Source organism: Chionomys nivalis, chromosome 14, assembly GCF_950005125.1.
Source record: "Chionomys nivalis chromosome 14, mChiNiv1.1, whole genome shotgun sequence".
Lineage (NCBI taxonomy): Eukaryota > Metazoa > Chordata > Mammalia > Rodentia > Cricetidae > Chionomys > Chionomys nivalis.
This window is the reverse complement of record NC_080099.1, coordinates 22,485,900-22,505,087: the sequence shown is the minus strand read 5'-3', so window position 1 is coordinate 22,505,087 and position 19,188 is coordinate 22,485,900. Positions and strand designations below refer to the sequence as shown.

The 19,188-nt window shown below is 43.5% G+C and overlaps 1 protein-coding gene across 4 annotated transcripts in view; it reads right to left on the bottom strand.

Moving 5' to 3' along the window:
* Piezo2 (piezo type mechanosensitive ion channel component 2) overlaps window positions 1-19,188 on the bottom strand; it is a 347,577-nt gene that overhangs the window by 65,225 nt on the left and 263,164 nt on the right. For 2 of the 4 annotated variants that reach the window (XM_057788597.1, XM_057788599.1), the window contains exons 17-26: window positions 17,756-17,929; window positions 14,917-14,958; window positions 9,632-9,664; window positions 9,061-9,275; window positions 7,045-7,205; window positions 2,950-3,126; window positions 2,556-2,681; window positions 1,066-1,266; window positions 220-424; window positions 4-105 (exon numbers count right to left, since the gene is read on the bottom strand). In XM_057788597.1, the coding sequence (XP_057644580.1) occupies window positions 4-105; window positions 220-424; window positions 1,066-1,266; window positions 2,556-2,681; window positions 2,950-3,126; window positions 7,045-7,205; window positions 9,061-9,275; window positions 9,632-9,664; window positions 14,917-14,958; window positions 17,756-17,929 (1,436 nt within the window). The remainder of the gene's footprint in view (window positions 1-3; window positions 106-219; window positions 425-1,065; window positions 1,267-2,555; window positions 2,682-2,949; window positions 3,127-7,044; window positions 7,206-9,060; window positions 9,276-9,631; window positions 9,665-14,916; window positions 14,959-17,755; window positions 17,930-19,188) is intronic. The other 2 variants (XM_057788598.1, XM_057788600.1) reach the window with 2 other exon arrangements.

Genomic DNA, 19,188 nt, shown 5'->3' with positions numbered 1-19,188 from the left:
TACAGACAAGAAACACAGGGTTGGGCCGCACGATGAAATCTGGGAAGTACAGCCACTTGATGATGTTATCATTGAAGTGGGCACCCTTGAATCTCCATGGGTAATCTGCGAGGGGCAGGAATGAGCAGGCACAATCAGTTCGCTGGCGCATCTCTACCTTCTTGTCTGTGCACGGCCTATGGCTGGGATCAGGGCAGACTCCCTGGGCAGAGTGCTCACCTCGGCAGGGGGCAGGTGGGATGCCGATGCAGATGAAGTACTGGAAGGTGATGATGCAAGCCAGAAAGCAGCAGTACTTGGGCCAGACCTCCGCGATGGCTTTTCTTCTGCGTCGATACAAGACACCAATCAGCCAACAGGCATGAATCATGGCATAGAAATCCATCCGCTGTCCAATCACGTTCACCGACATTAGGAAACAGGTCTGTGTAAAGACGGTTAGGAGACAAGAAAGATTGGGTTTATCAGACATGGAAGGGACACCAGAGACCAGGATTTCTGAGTCTGTCTGCACAGGTCCCCGAGGAGTGTCGCTGTTGAGTGTCTTTTAGCACGAAGATGGAAATGTTAGATAATTACCTCTGAGAGAACTGACTGTGCCTTTCATAGTAATGGCTTCAGCAGTGGCAAAAATCATAGCTATGATGTCCTGGTTAAAATACCACCATTGAAAATTCATTCCATCAATTCCATTCTAGATTAATCCCACTCTTCTGCTCAGCTTATTACTATTCTCTCATCACCATTTCAGGTCACAAGAATCTCCCTCACAGTTTATACGTTCAAAATTCACATGAAGACAGGAAATCCATTCTATTCTTATTAAGAAATGACAGTTCAGATGTGCTTAGATGGCTCTGGAGACCTAGGGAGCACATTCATTGTTATAAAGTGAAGTACTGACTCCTGGCTTTTGAAAACTCCAACTTAAGCTAAGCGGACTCATCAGCTTCAGTGGCTTTGTGAATGAACAGGAATGTGTAACAACTTCAGTGACCAACCAGTCCAAAGAAACTATTTAAATTCTTAGGAAAAAATAGCAAACACATGAACAAGAAAACTCACCTCTAGGCCAAACTTGTAGAAGAAGTAGTTTATAAAATATTTGGCACAATTGATAAGTCCATCATCTAGGTGTAGTCTTGTGATGTCATGAAATATAGTTTTGGACACTGGCGCGGTCAGTTTGTTTCGGCCTCGGTAGTACTCCTGATGACGGTAAATGGTGACTTCAAAGGCCAAAATTGCCAACATCAGGAGGTTATTCTACAAGCAGAAAGCAAAAAAGCACATCTATGTATCTTAAAGGCCTCGTGATTTGGTACTTCAGAGCAACTATAGTAAATCACCATATTTAAGTCTGGATGTCTAAAAAGCAATGTCATATTAGATCTCACTGTATTCAGTGTAGCATTGAGCCTATTTCTCTGTCTTACTGAGGACCTAACTTTCTTGTGAAATGGAAACTGCCATGGTCGCAGGATCTAGCCTCTCTGGGTGTAAGACTGTGGTTGTTTCTTTTCCTTGCTTGGTAAGTGTATGACACATGCCAAGGGAACAGCATCCAGAGATCCTAAAGGAGGACAATCTGACCTTGTTTACAACCCTCACATGCAACATATTACAGGGACATCTGGGAAAGTCACTGAGTGGGGGATGACAGAGATTGAATTTAACACCTCTGTCCTCTGGCCAGAGGCAAGCTCACGATGGAAGAGTCCTTGTCATGACAATAGTCACGACAAGAGGGTAGACACATGGGAACAGGTGGCGGGGGCCGTCTCTCAGACTTTCCAAATATCAGTTTGTCTTACGTGACAGCTATTTGGACAATAACTGTTAGAGAAGATCTAGAAATTACAGATTATGGTGTTTAATACATTTAAAACCCTCAGGTGTAAAGATTTCATCTTTAAGGGTCTTGTCAGCAGTTAGAACAATGGTTAAGGCTGCTTGAGTTATTCATCAAAATGAAATGTACAAGGATGTATAAGAATCTAAATGGTTTTTATTTCATTAAGTCTCAATGATTATTTTCGATCAAAGTATGCTATATTACTTTGTAATGTAAATACACATTCTTTATTAAGTGTTCAAGAATCAGAAATTAACAGCAAGTATTTCTTGTAATGCTGTTATGTCTCTTTCTTAGAAATAATTACTATTAACAATCTGGTAGATTTTTATCTAGGGCTTTTCTTTATTTCTAGAAAAGGTTACAATGTGTACAGTGTTAAAAAATTTTCCTTTTTCACTTAACAATGTACGTTGGACTTGCTTCAGGTCTGATGAGTCCACCAACTTTGTCCTTTAACAGTTACATGAGGCGTTGTTGGTGAAGGTGTTGTTGTATTTCAATGAACTGAGCTCAGGCTGCTAAGTTGATTTCTTTCAGCACAAAATAACACTGTATAACACTGATTTTAATGTCTAGTCATTTTTGAGATCTACTAAGAAAACAAAGTTACCATTGGAAGGGCTAGGAAGCATCTAATGGGGAAAGGTCATAAACTATAGAGGCCCAGAGGCCCAGATGAGACATAAGAAAGCCTTACCCTCAGGTAGACGAGCAAAGGGGAGGACTTCCTCAGGCCGACCCACTCAGTGGGATCAACAGGGGCACTGTAGAGAAGAGACTTGTTCAGCTCACTAAGGGGTATGTTGGTTTGATTTTCATTGGGCTGAAAAGAAGAGAAAGTGGGGTGACAACAGCTTATGAGATTGACAGTGTTCATAGTGATCCCCTTCAGCCTTGATCAAAGGAAGTTCTGTGGTGTAGGGAGGGGAGGACCCATTTCAACTGGGGAGGAGTCTCAGGTTATGAGCAGCTTTCAGTCCACCAAGGGGCCAGAGTGGTCCTAACGTGGCTGAGGTGAGTTAAGTTAAACAGAATATCTCCCCTGGTCCACTTAAGGTCACCGAGGAAGGACCCCCAACTTTGAGGCTCACCAAGGAGCAGTTGACAGAAAAGTTCTCAGGCTTAATGGTTTGCAGCTGGTACAACATTTTGCAGACGATGATCACACATGTCCAGACAGTGCAGACACTAGAAGCCACGCGGCGGAGTTTGGCATAGGGCAGAGCAAATGCCCAAGAAATCAAAAATACATAGTTGAACAGAGACACCTGGAAACACAAAATCAGAAATGGGGACAGAAATACGTGGCATGGCATGACATTCACAAGACAGGACAATGTAATTCTAGTTCAGCAAAAACTGGCTGAGTTCTTATGTGTAAGGTACTGTTCTAGGTGTTGGTCATTCCAAGGATATAGGGGCGCTGTGGTCTTAAAGATACTCTATCTCATAAAGCTGACAGATATCAGGTAGCATCAGTATAATAATAACAGTAGCTAAATTATATACATAGTTGTAAATGTCCCTATAATAGCATCCTGAAGGGTCCGCAGGCTGTGGAAGATACAAAGTATGCTCAAAGCCAAGGATACAGAAGCAAAGGATGAAGGCAAGAGGTAGCATGGTGAGGATCGGACAATGGATAATGGGAAATATTAGGGCTGGTCATAGATGAGGATGGAGATGCAGCTGCAAGTCAAACTTTGACTTGTCCCTTTTGAACCATGAAATGGCACATGAACTCACTCTGCAGGAAACAGGCCTTATAGCAGAGAGTTTGAAGGGAAGATTTGTAACATATTTGGATAAATGGCACAGAGGAAATGAAGGCGAAATGTAGGGCCAGAGCCCAAATCTACAGTAGCTGTGGAGGTGCGGAGTTAGGGATTCCATGGTTGCATGGAAGTATGTGGTTCTGGGATTGCATTAAAAAAATACATGGACTGGATTGGAACAGAAAGTAAAATTAGCTTGACTAGATTACCAACTAGTTTGAGCATGGTAGGTTAAGGGTATAAAGTGTTAGACATGACATCGTTTTTTTTTTGTTTTGTTTTGTTTTTGTGGAGGGAGTCTAAGTGGGTGAAATATCACTGCTAAGATTTAAAATATCAAGAATATGTTGATTTAAGGGTAAGAACAATGAGTTTAGCTTGACTGTTGGCTCTGGGCCACACAAGTGTTTATCAAGAAGACAGATATCTTCAGGTCTAATCAATCTCCACAGCTCAAAGTTTCTTGAAGAATACAGAAGCATCACTATCTTCTTCAGCCATAAAACATACCAACTTATTTTGATACTCTCTCGGGGCTACTAACACTTACAGGTGAAAATTACAGCATGCACTCACTATAAAACTGAATATGTAGCAGCCATCAAGTTCTGTGACCTATGAGAGAAGAGGCTCCAAACATGGCTTAGACAATGAAAACAGAGAAAACATGAACAGTAATAAACAATATGATGCAGCATGCTGTCGGCTACTCTTCTCCTTATTCAATTATCACTAATAAAGACAAAGATTCCCTCTGAGAATTAAGCACTGAGATAGTAAGATAGAAAGAGATGATGCCCTGAATTAACCATGGAGAAAGATATGTTGTTCATAGGAATACTCAACAACCCAGAAAGTAAAACAAACTAAATGTTGTATTTTATCAAAACGCTTTGATCCATGAATTGACTCTTATATCACATATACCTAGTCCCCTCCCTTGAGGGTCAATTTGAATGTTAAAGAGCAAATTGTATTAAAGGTATTTAGAATGAAGTAAACCTCACATTTATTTTATTGTATATCATTAAGGCTCTCTGTATAGAGGCAGTTTGCACATTTTTTTTTTTCATTTTCTAAGTGATAAGCAAAGATAGTAAGCCTTAATTCCTAACCGAGTTCAAGGTGAAGATTCCATGCCCTCGGGGAGCATGTAAAAAACACTAAATCCATAAATTTCCCCGCAAAGCCACACAACAAGCACGCTGACTGGGTAAGCCATGCTGTGACCGGGGTTCCTGGCTTAGCCTAACTCCTGGTGAGAAAGATGGTCCAGCTGCCAGCAATTTGAGTTGAGAAGGGAATTATCTAAATAGGAGTGATGTGGGCTGGAGGATTTCAGGCCCTAGGCCTTGTAGATGACAGAGAATGTCAGCTGCATTCCCAGAGAAGCAAGCTATCTAATAAGAGGGACATGCGATTTGAACCTCACATCTCCCAGATGGTCCAGGAATGGCACTCTTGAGGTGGTCTGTGCTATAGTGTAAGGTTCTTAACTCCATGTGAGTGTAAGAATAAGAGCTATCCATGACAACATGTTAGGTAGACAGGTCTGATGTGATCCCCTTTACACCCCGGAAAAGATGTCCAGTTGCAACATGGAGGAGGTTTCAGACGGAGAAAAGATGTGTATTTCTTAGTCATATAAAGGGAGAGACGATGTGGGCAATGGGTTCAGTTTTAGGGCTCACTGGCAGGAGTGCTTCAGGGAACACAAGGCATGAGGTTGTGTACGATCCATCAGAGAAAGCAGTGGGCTGCAGACAGATCAATGCCTCATCATTTGTGGGTGTGGACTGGCGGCACTGAGCTGCAGGAACACATACACTCATCCTCTAGGTGGGTAATAGGCAGAGTAGGCTGTGCACAGAGTCTGGAGCCAAAGGGCAATAGAGGGAGACAGACAAGGGGAAGGAATAGGACAGAGGGCAAGATGTGCATCACAGGACATGGTCCCCAGTGGACGGCAAAGGACAGCCGTGAGGAGTCTCTCCAGGGAAGATATCCGTATTGTTATCTCACAAATAGGAAAATAGCTTCAGCATGGTGAGCTACTTCATTCAACACCAAGCTGGCCCAACTGCCATGCACCTCACTCCAAACTCCTGTTCTCTGGCAGCATCATGAGCTAAGGAGGTTGTGGGCTCACCATCTCCCTGACAACAAGAGTCTATCTAATGGAATGCTCATCAAAAATGAATCCATGTTATATATGTGTGTTTGTGGGCCAGTGAGTATGGTCAGAGGTCAGTAAACTAGAAAGGGACCATTGACATAGCAGAAGAGAAACTTTAAGGAGGGGCTGGGGAGGGGACTAGGTATATGTGATATAAAAATAGATAATACCAGGGGAGAAAGGTACAGTGGGAATGGCGGCCAGGGCTATATGAGGAGAAACGGGGATAGGAGAAAGCAGTCAAAGCAAAATACGTATGAAAATGTCATAAGGACGCTTGCTATTTTGTATGCTAATTAATAAAGATATGTAAAAACTAATAACAACAGCCAGTCAAATATTTGGTCTGCAAACAATCCAGATGGGTTAAAATCTCCAGGGAAACGCTGCTCATCCCTGAGTGTGGCGAGATTCTGATTATCCAGGGATGGGGGCAGAACTGGACGCCATAATGTCCTCTGCATGAAGCACGTCCTCCATTTGTCTGAGGCTCCAAGCCACGTGGCCTGGAGTGCTGTGGTCGAACTCTCTACAAGCTTTAGGAAGCAGGGTCTTGACCCAGGTTTGAGGGTAAAGATTCTGAATTTTAACCATCTGAAAAGCCATCCAGGAACGTTAGAGGCTTGCAAACATGACTGATGCTCAGCTGATGTCACGGATAGAAGTATTCAAAAACTATTTGGTGACTAAATTGAATGAAGTTTGTTTCTCCACAGTGAACATGAAGGAATTGTTGACAGAATAGCCATCCTTTTCTTTACCAGAAAGTAAGACAGAAGTAGGAGTCAAGCGTACTGTCAATTTCATACCTTACAGAGACAGCAATTGAAATGACTCCAGTAAAAACTTCATTATATTTTGGAAACTGAGTCTACTCTTTGACAACACAAACTGGAATTTTACTCTTTCCCTCAAAGAGAACTTAGGGAGATATGGGGCAGAAAGCCCACATGGGGCAGAAAGCCATCCCCCTACACACACTCCAGGAAACAGCCTTTGCTGTAAGCCAAGCCACCTGGAAACTAAGCCACAGGGCTTTCTCCTCCTTTCTCTGTCTCCTTCTCCACTCCACTAACCCTGGGTCCTCTGGATAAGGAAGCCTATGCACTCACACGTGTCTTGATCTCTGAATCCCAGGGGCATTATAACACAAATACCATGGATGCTTAGACAGTGGAAACGAGGACCTGTCACGCCCTGTGCACTCTGGGAGTGCCCAGCAAAAGAACACTTGCCTCTTTCACAGTCACCCAGATGATGTACGATGAGACAATCTTGATGATGTGCAGCTCCAGGATCCACCACATGAACACCTGCAACTTGTGAAAATACTCCAGGAATTTTAGGAAGAGCACAGTGAGGCGATCAATCACTAGGAGCCACTTGTTCCTTAGATCTGCAAGGCAGTAAATACAGCCAGGAGCATGACCACGGGGGGCGCTACTAACCAGAGCATCTCTTGTAGCTTTCAGGATGAAATCAGAGGCTACTCAGTAGTTAGCGGATGCGTGCTATGAGCCTGGAGAGGAAGCACCCAAGACCCCGACCCATGTCATGCTGTTCAGAAGATAAGTCGAAACACAAGGGACCATGTTACTATATTGGCCTTATATCATTAAATCAGTGCAAAGAACTTTGTCTTGATTTACTTTTGAGACTATGCTAAATGACCTGAGCTCTAGGTAAATAACATCTTTTTCATCAAGCACAAATGACTTACTTTAATAAGTAAGAGCATCAGATCTACTTGTGGGCAGAGACAGCTTGTTCATTCTTAGAATCAGTATGGTTTCATAAAGTGTGGCCAACTTCTAATCATCCTTTTTTTTTTTTTTTTTTTTTTTTTTTTAAGATTTATTAGTGTTCTGCCTGCATGTATGCTTTCAGGCCAGAAGAGGGCAGCCATTCTCATTATAGATGGTTGTGAGCCACCGTGGTTGCTGGGAATTGAACTCAGGACCTCTGGAAGAGCAGCCAGTGTGCTTAACCTCTGAGCCATTTCTCCTGCCCTTCTAAACATCTTCTTAATCAAATAAACCATTGCATATTTTCTACCTTAGGGGTTCACACCACTATAGCCTTGGACTGTCAACCTTACCGAAAGCCACAGAGGACAGTTTTATCTTTCCATGTTTCAGTTCTGGAGTGTGTCAACCCATCAGAGATAGCTGTAATGTGACTGTCCTTGGTCTGAACATTGAGTAAGGTTTTAGTTACATCAAAAATGCCTATGACTCAGGTGGACAGTCAACGTAAAGAAACAATTCAGAGGTGTATACAGCAGAGCAATAAGGGTGTAGGGGGATTTTTGATAGGTCCCTTTTAGAAGAGTCCAAAGTCCTCATTAAAATAGTATAATGAAATCCTAGCCTTAACCACTTGTCTGGCAGAATTGCCCATCCCCCCACTGTGGGGTGCAATCCAGATGTGAAAAAGGCATCTGGTCCTTATCTTGGGTCTTCTAAGATGAACTGGAGAAAGTAACCGGGCCTCGGGGCATGTCTTTAAGAGTAATTTGCCTCCTTATGTCACATTAGCAGAGATCCAGCTAAGACATGCACAGCATCTCCCACTTGCCCCAGAGGCCATACGCTATGCCACTGTCTGAGAATTATGACAGCGACCAAACTCTCTGCCTTTTGCATCCTCTGTCAGCTAACATTTATCAACAACCATGGCCATTCCACTCCACTCATTCCTGGTTAGTACAGTTCTGGGAAGAAAGTTGGAGTGGGGGCAGGGAGTCTACTGACAAAAGATGGATCCCAAAGCACTGCCGGGCACTCAGACAAGTGTGCAATTACACACCACTTCCTCTGGCTCTCACACTGTAAGCGATGTACTAGAACTAGCAATGTATGCATATTGCCACTCTCCTTGACGAACCTCAGAACACCTTTCCCAAGAATGAGTCTCTGAAAGTGACATCAGAATTGCCAGTGGCTCTGTGCAGGGGTCTCTAATGGGACAGGTCGTGTGAGAAGTTCCCACGAGCAGCAGAAACCAGAACACACCCTTCTGGATGTCCCCACGAACACTCTGCCTATCATCATAGACTGTTAGCCAAGCATTTGCCCTCTTCCCTTTCAGTTAGACGAAAGGGAAATCATTGCAGTAATTGGGATATGAATATCATGATAGCAACCAAGACTATTCTTCATCTTTTATTAGACAAAATCACAGACAGGTGCTTAGAGAAAGTCACTCTGTCATTTATGCTGCCACGGCACGTGAAGAGAGCGGCTGGTTACCTGAGGTTTCTTCCTCCTCCGATTCCTCTTCCTCCTCTTCTTCCTCTTCAGACTCGTCGCTGTCTTTCCCTGGCTCACCCTTCTCTGCCTTCTTGGCACATTCTTCTGGCCTCTCCGCCCCAGGCTCCACCACTTTCTGCCCCTCAGGCTTCTCCAGGCTGGTGGTCATATTCATAATGGCTAAATCTGGGAGGCTGCCTTCAGGGTGGGCCAATCTGTGGGCAGAGAGCAGCCGAGTGAGGAGGGGAAAGTGAGCCAGAAGGGTGCAGTCAAGGGGCAAGTAATGGAGGCCAAACCAAGGCAAATCGGTATGTACAAAGACCTTGTGCCATGGGCATTAGCGTCTCATCGTGTTTGTAGGTTTGTTTAAGTTCTTTCTAAACACAAACTGCCAACTCAGCTTTGTTAGGTTTTCTTATTCAGGTGGTAGTGATTGGTCAGGAAGGAGAGCTATTAGCACCTAAACTTGACATTTTTTCCTAGAGGAAAAAAATGGTCAGAATTTAGGATGTAGAAGCATGAAATGGCATCATGTAGAGCAAGCATTTCATGGCTTCACAGGGGGACTTACTCATTCTGGTGGATTGGTAATTTTTTCTTGATGCTGCTCAAAGTAATTGAGATAGAAAGGAAAGAGAAGGAGGTGAGAACAGAGGAATTATAAGGAGGTCAGAGATCACATATCATGCCATATATCATCCACTATCACATAGGGTATGCCAGGTGCGGTGACGACCTAATGCCAAGTGCATTCCAGAATGGTACCAGTAGTAGGCTTTCCCTAGGAATCGAGGCTCAGCAGCTGATCTGAGTGGACAGAATGATTGGTTTATAGGGGAGAAGATTTAGAGACTCCCCAGTCAAACGGCATCATGCTCTGTTAGCAAGGTTTCGAACCACCTTGCAGGAATCACGTCATTCAGAGGTTACCTAAGGCTTTTTCAAATGATTAAATAATGTATGCTCTCAGCCAGCCTTGGCATTGGCTAATCTCATGCTACCAGCGGCTAAAGCATATGCGAGGAGAGCCACGCACTTCTGGGAGTGGTTACGGCATCTGCATCACATCTCGTCTGGGGACCACTGATGTGCACTGTGGACTGGAAGCTGCAGGAGATTCTAGAGGAGCCAGAGCCAGAGCAAGAATGCAGTGGGTGGGGATTTACGGCCCTGACAGCAGCCTAGTCCCACACCTTACTTCACAGCAGACAGCACAAGTGAGAGCTTTGTCCCACACTGTAGTTTTGAGACAGAATATTGTGTTGCTCAGGCTGCCCTCGAAACTCCCAGGCCAAGCAATTCTCCCTTAGCTACCCAAGTGTCTGGGACTGTGGGCATGTACCATGTGCCTAATTTCCTAATTGCTTCAAAAAATGGGAAGCTCTTTATTCTTATTTAGGTGAATGTTATAAAAGACACTGTAGATAATATAGAGCATTTTATGAACACGTATTCTGGAAATGCTAATCATTTTTCCATTTGTAATAATTATTCTATTTGTTTCAACCTGGTTGTGACAGAATAGACAATACTATTCTATGAACAGGATTGTAGAATCTCAGAAAATTATTTAACTTTTCTAAAATTTAGTTAATTTTATATCAAATAAGTAGATTTGTTTGGATAAGTTCTAAGCTATCTTCAATGACAGCGTACTTAAAAACACATCTATGGTTTGAAGGTAATGCTGGCCTGAGTCCGCACTGCCCTTGTGCTTTTAGATAGTACCATAGAAAGACATTCTCTTTGACAGGGTCAAGCAGGTAGATTACAACATGCCAGGGGCAAACTGCTAATTTATGGCAGAAAAAGTGTCTGAGGAAGAGTTCAGCCTAGGGGTGTGGCTGGGCATGGGAGTGTGGCTGGGGATGGACGGGAATATGGCTGGGGATAGGGTTATGCTGATATCCTACCCTTGCCTCAAGCTAGCTAACTCATATTCTCAATTGCTGGAAAGCTGATTAGTTTTAAAACAGCAACAATGACGCTCTTTTCCGACGGCAGTATTAATAACATCTGCCGGCCGATCTGAGATGCGTCTGGGTGCAGCAGCAAACTGGTGTCAGAGTCACCAGCACGCATGTACTCTGGAACTGCTGCAGGCCTCCACTGTATACATAGGAGGTTATATCTCATGAGGACAAAGACTTCTGTCATTTATCCTATGGAAGTGGTGGTGATCTGTGATTACATTTTAAAGATGGTATAAATTTTGAAGGGACAAGATAACTGTCTAATAATCCTTGCTATTTGTAGAATGACTCCTAGTCATGAGACTGTTTCTAGTCACTGTGGGACCACATGGTGAAATGTCTTCAGCAAAGACACCCCCCAAACTGCTTGTCACAGCGAGGGCATACTGAAGACACCAGCTAAATCAAGGCCGTAGAGCCAGATTCTGAACTGGAGCTTTTGGAAGTAGCTCTATACTGATTTCCAGACACAAGCACTCTGGGCCAGACAAAGTTGAGAGCAGAAGAGCTCTGGGCTCCGCAACTCATGTTTGCTTCACTCTGATTTAATTCATGAGGGACGACAGGGGGACATCCGGGTAGTGTCCGAAGCATATCACTTTATGTCTTAGGATGGGTAACAAAGAAGGAAAAGGGAAGAGACACACACTGGAGCTTGGTAACGCTCTGAGATTTTCATTGACTGTTTTCTTTCACGACATATTCAGGAAAATGTGTGCACATGAAACACGCATAATGAAAATATGTTAAATGCACAGTTGGTTGGAGAATCCTATTTTAAAATCACTTTTCAGATCTTTCATTTTTATCTTTATCATACTGTTTTTTGAGAATATAATCAAGAAGAATGCCAAAGGCCTGGGTTCAGCAACAGAAAACCTGGGACAGAACCTCCCAGTGGGAAAAGTCTCTACCTACATGACTTGGCAAAGTACTGGGCCTACCTCCTTAGCCTCAACCTGCTTAACTGTAGGATGGAAACCGTTGGGCCTACTTTATAGGATATTTTGAAAATTAGGGTGGTTTCTGTGAATGACTCACATCAGGAGGAGTTATGCAGGAAAACTTTAAGGCAAAGCCCCCATCTTCTAAGGAGAGATTTTTATGCTTGGGTGTGGTCGCCTGCATTATAAATTCATCCTCATGAAAATCAGGGTTCAGCATGTACAGGGGTCCTCTCACTGAAGGGCAGTGGAGAAGATGCTAAACATGGGTGATGGTTCTGCTGCCTGCCCATCTGCACATTTAAGAAAACCCTTCTCAAGGAAGATGCCCAGTGTTTGTTCTTTATGCTTGCTCACGGCTCTGTGCGGAGCTCTCAGTCACTGCAAACTCGGGACCCAGGGCTGGAGGAACTGACTGACCTCTGCTACACCAGCAGCTGAATTGGTCTCCAGAAAAGCTGATGTCCCTTCGAGCCAGAGAAGGCCACCCCAGGGAGACAGTCCCTGAAACTGCAGAGCGCATAATGCTTGTCCTTCCTTATGGGTTTCATAGAGTGTTTCACTGCCCAGAGAACGGCTTTTACCTGGGATGTGGGGTGACTCTGGGGAGTCTTCCTACTGCCTCCTGACATCACACCACTTCACACATCTGTCTTCACAAAAGTTCATTTCACTTCTTTACATTTTCTTTCTTTCTCCCAGTTGTTCTTGTATTTTTGTTGCCATTCATCCATCTATGCATGTGCGTGTGTGTGTGTGTGTGTGTGTGTGTGTGTGTGTGTGTGAGCGTAAAGGGGTTGTGAGATTTACACTCTGAGCTATGGGCTCCTCACTATTTTGGAATAAAAATGTTTATACCCTTCACACCACAACAAGGCAGATGACTTTCCTCTTCATTTCCTTTAAGGGCTGTGTATATCCCGCTCCCCTGTTTTGCCAGTCTTTATTCTTAGTGTGTATTCTGGGGACTCCTCTGGCAGGCAGCAATCTTGTCCTGCTCCAATCACCTCCTCTGCTTTGTGCGTTTTCACATCACAACTCAATGACTGTTAGTGAGGGCATTCTGTGCACTGGAGACACTCTCTGCAATGAACCAAATTGTGTGATGTGAAAGCCACGGAGGCTTAACTCAGTACTAGGACTAGGCTCTGAGAAGCTGCGTATTACGCTAGCTTTCATTAAAGAAAATGGAAACCGACCATTGTAAAATCCCTTAGTCTAAATTCTATGAACTATCCTAAGTGTGTGAAATACACATCACGCTCGCCCCTCTTGCAGGGATAAGAAGCACCTGACGTTCAGGAAGGAGGCACACTGTACATCTGCAGGGTTCACAATATTAGCAACACCTGAAGTCTTTGTACAGAACCAGTACGTCAGGAAGACTGTATTCACACAGAAACAGCTGATCTGTGAATTTAGCATCACATCGTACATGTATGTGTCCCATCTTACATGTATGGCACTGAGTTCTCTGCATAGAATTCAGAGAGGTTGTACATTTCTGCTTCTACACCATGGAATGAATGACTTCATTCCTGAGAAAATATTCGACTTTATATTTTGTCAATTTTTCCACAATTTAATAAAATTATTCTACATCTTTTCCAAGCAGCCCAGTGCATGCTACCTTCTTTTACCACATATTTTGGGGATGTAATATCTATCTGGTATTCTATATGTACAAATCTATGAATTCATTTTTCTAATCACATTTTTCTCCTTATAAAATAACACTGGACCTAAAATATATGTGATGAAGGGCTCATCCTGCCATTAGAATTGGGTAAGAGGTTCAACTAAAATTCAGACATGCTTTAAAGATAACATGAAGCACGTGTTTTGAAATGAGGGTCAAGTGTATTTGATTAATGTTTCCTCTTGGGGGTATGTTAGCCTTCTGACTTTCTCCATGGATGAGAGATTTCACTGAAAAAAGGTGGTGGTAAAGCTGGAATATTTGGGCATTTTAATTGTTAGGGGTGAGTCTGATCTTGGTACATATCTCCTATTAAGATAAGTGATGCAAGCTTTATGAAAAACAGCAAGCAGACACTCATCTTTTGTCTGGATACAAGAATTAAGTAGCTGGTAAAGATTCCCAACTAGAGTAAATCCTTCTCTAGTCAGCGGCGAGAATTTTCCAAGCTGGGATTTTCTCTCACACTGGCTTCCAGAAGATGCCAGACAGTCCTGTACAATGTTATTTCTATTTGCTCAAGTGACACCCATTGTAAGGGAGGACCATGCTTAGTTTGTATTTCCTGTGGTGTGGGGACACACTGTGAATTCTATTGAAGGAAAAACCCCTTCTTTAAAAGTTTGATCTTTCTCGTAGAATTGTATTTGGAAATTGATTTGTTAAAAACCACACACCACCGTGGCCATTTTCTTCAACTAGTGAGTAGGGCTGAGGGTTCAGCGATGCCGCATCTTCTGTGTACAGCACTGGGCATCCCGACCCGAGGAGCTTACACCTCTAGCAAGGGAGCTAAGACAAGCAGGGTTATGGAAGGAAAGCCCGAGAAACTGCCGCAGGAATCCGGAGGCAGGGCAGAGAGGTGCCAGCAGGATGTTGGCATTGTTGGGATTGTGTGGAGGAGGCAGTTCTTGAGCTGAGCTCTCGATTTTATGATCAGTGAGGTGTCAACCTCTCAGGGAAGGCTTGAACAGAGAACAAAAACAATGGGCTGTAGAAGTCGGGACCCAGACCAAATACTGAGCACCAGCTGAAGACCCTGGGTCACCTCCACAGCCACTGTACAGCACCATTTGGCACGACCACCGAAATGGCTTGGCTTGCGAAGTGCATTCGTGAACATACCTGAGGTCACCGTCCACTGAGGACACCACTTTCAATTCATAAAGCAGTAAAAGGTTTAACATATGAGGCAACATTTTTTAAGTAAAAAGAAGAGAGAAGACATCAGCATACCCACCTATTTATTATTAGATACACGCGACCATTGACCTTGGCATGGCTGCGCGATGAGATGGGAACACAAGGATGCAAGGGGAGACAGGTGGGAGAGAAAGAGGAGACAGTTAGACAGAGGCCGTGGAGGAGCCTGTCCCTTAGGCGTTAGGCGAATGTTTCATCACCTACACAGATCCTGTGCCTTGAAGAAAAGTCCAGGCAGCAAGACTCAGGAGCATCGTGAAGTCAGACACACACAGGAAAAGTGCCCAATGACCACATTCCCCTTCTACCTCCTCCCTCCAATCTCACAAACTTTATTAGAGAGTAGCAATGCTTCACTTTGAAGACGCACATTACCAAAGACAAAACTAAAATCTGAAGGATCAACTTTTGCTCCTTTTTCAGATTTAAAAATATTCTAAGTCAATCTCTTTTCTTTACAGTCTTTAAAACTTAAGCTAAAATGTATTTAATATTTTCTAACATAAATAATAAATAATTTGTAATGATATCAAAGTGATTTAAGTGGCTCTTAGAAAATTATTATTACATAAAGTGTATTATTGCTTTGTCATTGTATTATCAGTTGGTAAGTAAAATGATATTTCTGAGATTGCCTACTGAGAAATTATGTTTTTCTTATGCATGCATATAAATTCTTTTTGTAATTCTAACTATAATTTCTGAAAGGATAAACACAGCAAATGCTACTTCATCTGCAAGTGCTCTTTGCCTACACTGCATATGCTCATGCACACACACACACACACACACACACACACACACACCAGAGTTGTACAAGACAGCACTAGGTCAACAGGACACCAATGGATACAACAGAGCTGAAACCAACTTAAAAAGAGCCCATTATTCCCCATCTGCAACCAGTTTTTTTTCACAAAACTAACAAAGCAAACAGGTAAGAGAAAGCTAGCAGGGAAGTCGATCCCAACTCTGAACATACTTATTTTTCCTTACCATTGGGATCTAATTGCAGTCATTGATTAGAACTCAGGACAAAAACTTACTGGCATGTGAAAATTATCAGTAAGAAAAATATGATCAGAGAGAATTTTAAAAAGATGATATACATACCAAATATTTAAATTCAACTTTTGTGACTTTTCTAGAACACTCTTACAGAAAACTTCATAACACCAAAATTATTTAAACAAATTTTGTTTTTAGATCTGAAAGGGAAATCCCAAGCAACTCTTCAACACTTCCCCTTTTCTCATGCTCCTAAGTTTTCTTGGAAAAGTCACCACAAACAGGAAGAAAGGAGCGGTGATCTCGAAGGGGTTGCATATTTAGGGCTGCTGTGCCTTACTGGTTGACAGGCCAATATTGTACTGCTATAGTTGTAGAAAGTAGACAGCATGTACGTGTCACAGGAAGTAACATGCATAACAGGCCCGGCAGTACATTTGTCCTTCAAGGGAACTTTGGGTTAAATTCAAGTTTCACATACACACTCAGTCTAAATCTCTTTTAGGCGGTGTCTTAGCTAGGGTTACTATTGCTGTGAAGAAACACCGTGAGCAAAAGCAACTTGGGGAGGAAAGGGTTCATTTCCCTCACCAGTCCATGTAAGAGTTCATCATTAACAGCAGTGTGGACCGGAGCTGAAGCAGGGCAGGAACCTGGAGGCGGGAGCTGATGCAGAGGCCTTGGAGGGGAGCTGCTTAACTGGCTCCCTGTGGTCTGCTCAGCCTGCTTTCTTATAGAGTCCAGGACCCCTTACTTGGGATGACCCCACCCACAAAGGCATGGGCCTCCTCTCATCAATTCCAAATTAAGAAAGCGCCTTTCAGACTTGCCTGCAGCCTGATCTTATGGAGGCTTTTACTCAATTGAGGCTCCCTCCTCTCTGATGACTCTATTTGGGTCAGGTAGACAAAAAACAGCCAACACAGGTAGGTGACTAGTCTGGTAGAAGCTTTGTTGAGCCTTTTGTCTTGCATAAAACTGTGGTTCTGAAAACATTTACTCTTCCGTACAAATTATGTCCTATATCCTATTTGATGATATATCAGAAAACCCAGACACATGGCAATAAGGAGAATAGTGACAGAAAGCTTCTACAAACAGGAAGAAATTTTAAAGAGAAGAAAATACTCCTTGAAGGGAAGAGAGTGCTTTAGGAACAAAAAGAATTTTAAGTCATCATTAGCAATGATCAACAGTTAAATCTCACAAATGTAAGAGTTCTCTAGCCCCCCTCCCCCCATTTTTGTTTATTTGGTTTTTGTTTGTTTATTTGTTTTAATTCACTTTGTCGTCTAGTTTGGCCTTGAATTTGTGGCTACACCTTCTCCTTTGTCAACCTTCCTAGTGATGGGATTATAGGCAGGGGTCACCCATGTCAAGCTTAAAACCGATTTCTAAATTATTTGAAAATGACTTTTGAAGATTTGCTGAGTATACTTAAATTAAGCATGCATATTATCAGAATTCAATAGTAAATAGTTTTTAGCTGTAGGCATCATAGCAACATCAAAGAACATTAAGTCGTAATATTTTCTAATAATTGACAAGTGTCACTGATGAACGTTTTCCCTCCATCAAGCTGTCTGTGAAATCCCTTGGGTTCTAAGGACTATTCAGTGTCAAGCACTGACTATCACTGAAGGAAGTGGGACAGTTTCTGTGTCCCACCCTATCCCCACGGGGCAAATTCTCAAAGGGCATCTTGTGACTCTGCTGCCTGGGACACACACACACACACACAAACACACGCACGCACACACAAGTGAGAAGTTCAAGGTTGAAAATTCAAGTGAGAGTGCTGGATTTGGCTTCCCACTGAAGCCGGGTACCGGCACAGACAGGAGACGCTGCCTCTTTGATTTGTTCACCTGTAGATGGTGGCGTCTTCTTTGCTGGGGACAGACTTGAGGTCTGTGAGTTCCAGGAACCGGTCATGGAAGTAGTGGAGGTGAAGGATGCACACCAGCAGAAAGGAAGTGGGGATGAAAATGCGTGTGAACAGCTCCGCTACCGTGAACTGCTTCAGGCCGAGATCCTCAAGCCTGTCGAAGAAGATAGAACAAAAGCAGGGACCTTTCTGAGGCACTTCCTGCCAGCCTCTCTCTCACAAGCCACAACAGCCATTCTCTGCCTTGACCACTTATAACTACTCCCTACTATTTGTACCAATCCAACTAGCTTGTCTTCAGAGCAGTTAGTAACAAGTCCCTGTAGACCAATTCAGCAGCTACGTCTTTGCCCTTATTTTGTATTCGAACACACAGACTCTTCTAATAGTTTTGGGGTCAACACATCACACATCTCTGGCTTTTCCTTCAGCCCCACCTCCTTCTTTGTACTGTACATAGCAACTGAAATCCATTTGATTCAGTTGGGGTACCTTTTCTTGTGCTCTTCTTGGCTGACCTCATCATCCTCCCACGAACCTACCCACCTTTCTGTTGCCAAAACGAAAATGCTAACAGCATCACGACCTCCTGTGCAACCAGACCCATATTCCTACTGGAAAGTAGTGGTTCCAGTATCGGCCTTGGCTTCCCTCTTTTCCTTGGCAAAGCCATTCTCCACTCTGGTCTCTCCTGAACCACTCAATGGGGCAGACATCTGCCTCGTGCGAAATTTAGCCTCCAAGAGCATCCCCGATCCTAGCATGCTCCTGCAGGCTTGTTTCACCCCCTAAGTGCCTCTGGACCACTCCCCCCACCAGCACACACACAACCATTATGTGTCTTTCTTCTCCTGGGTCTGAGGAGGATCTTGTGTTTCTCACAGGACAGTTGCTAAGTGCATGTGATGTGACTTTGTTCCTGCTCCCCACAAGTCACATTCCCAAGGAAGCTTCTAAGATTTGATGAAAATTCCAGCAGGAATAAAATACAAACTGCTTACTGTACCTGGCCTGGACTTCTGAGGTGCCCTCTCACCTCTCTTGCTGTCTTCTTGCTCTCAGAAGAAGAACTTTCTTTCATCCCTTCTGTACCCACAACCATGTCTATCCTGCCTTCAGGCCTTTGTATCTGCTCTACTTTCTGCCTAGGATGCTCTCCCAGATCCTGGACTCAAAATCACAGTTTTCCCGGAACAGTTTGGCTTCTGCACACCAGGTAGAATTTAAAGGACCCCTCACTGAAGAATTTCCACCTGTCCCCGTTCCCCATTTCCCTCCCCCTCATCCCAAATATTGCCCCTCCCCCACTCCCCTTTCCCTATCCCCACTCCTCTTCTCCTCCCCCCACTCCATTCCCCCTCCAGCAGCTTAGGGTTTCCTTCACAGATTAATGCATGTTTTAATGCACTTACA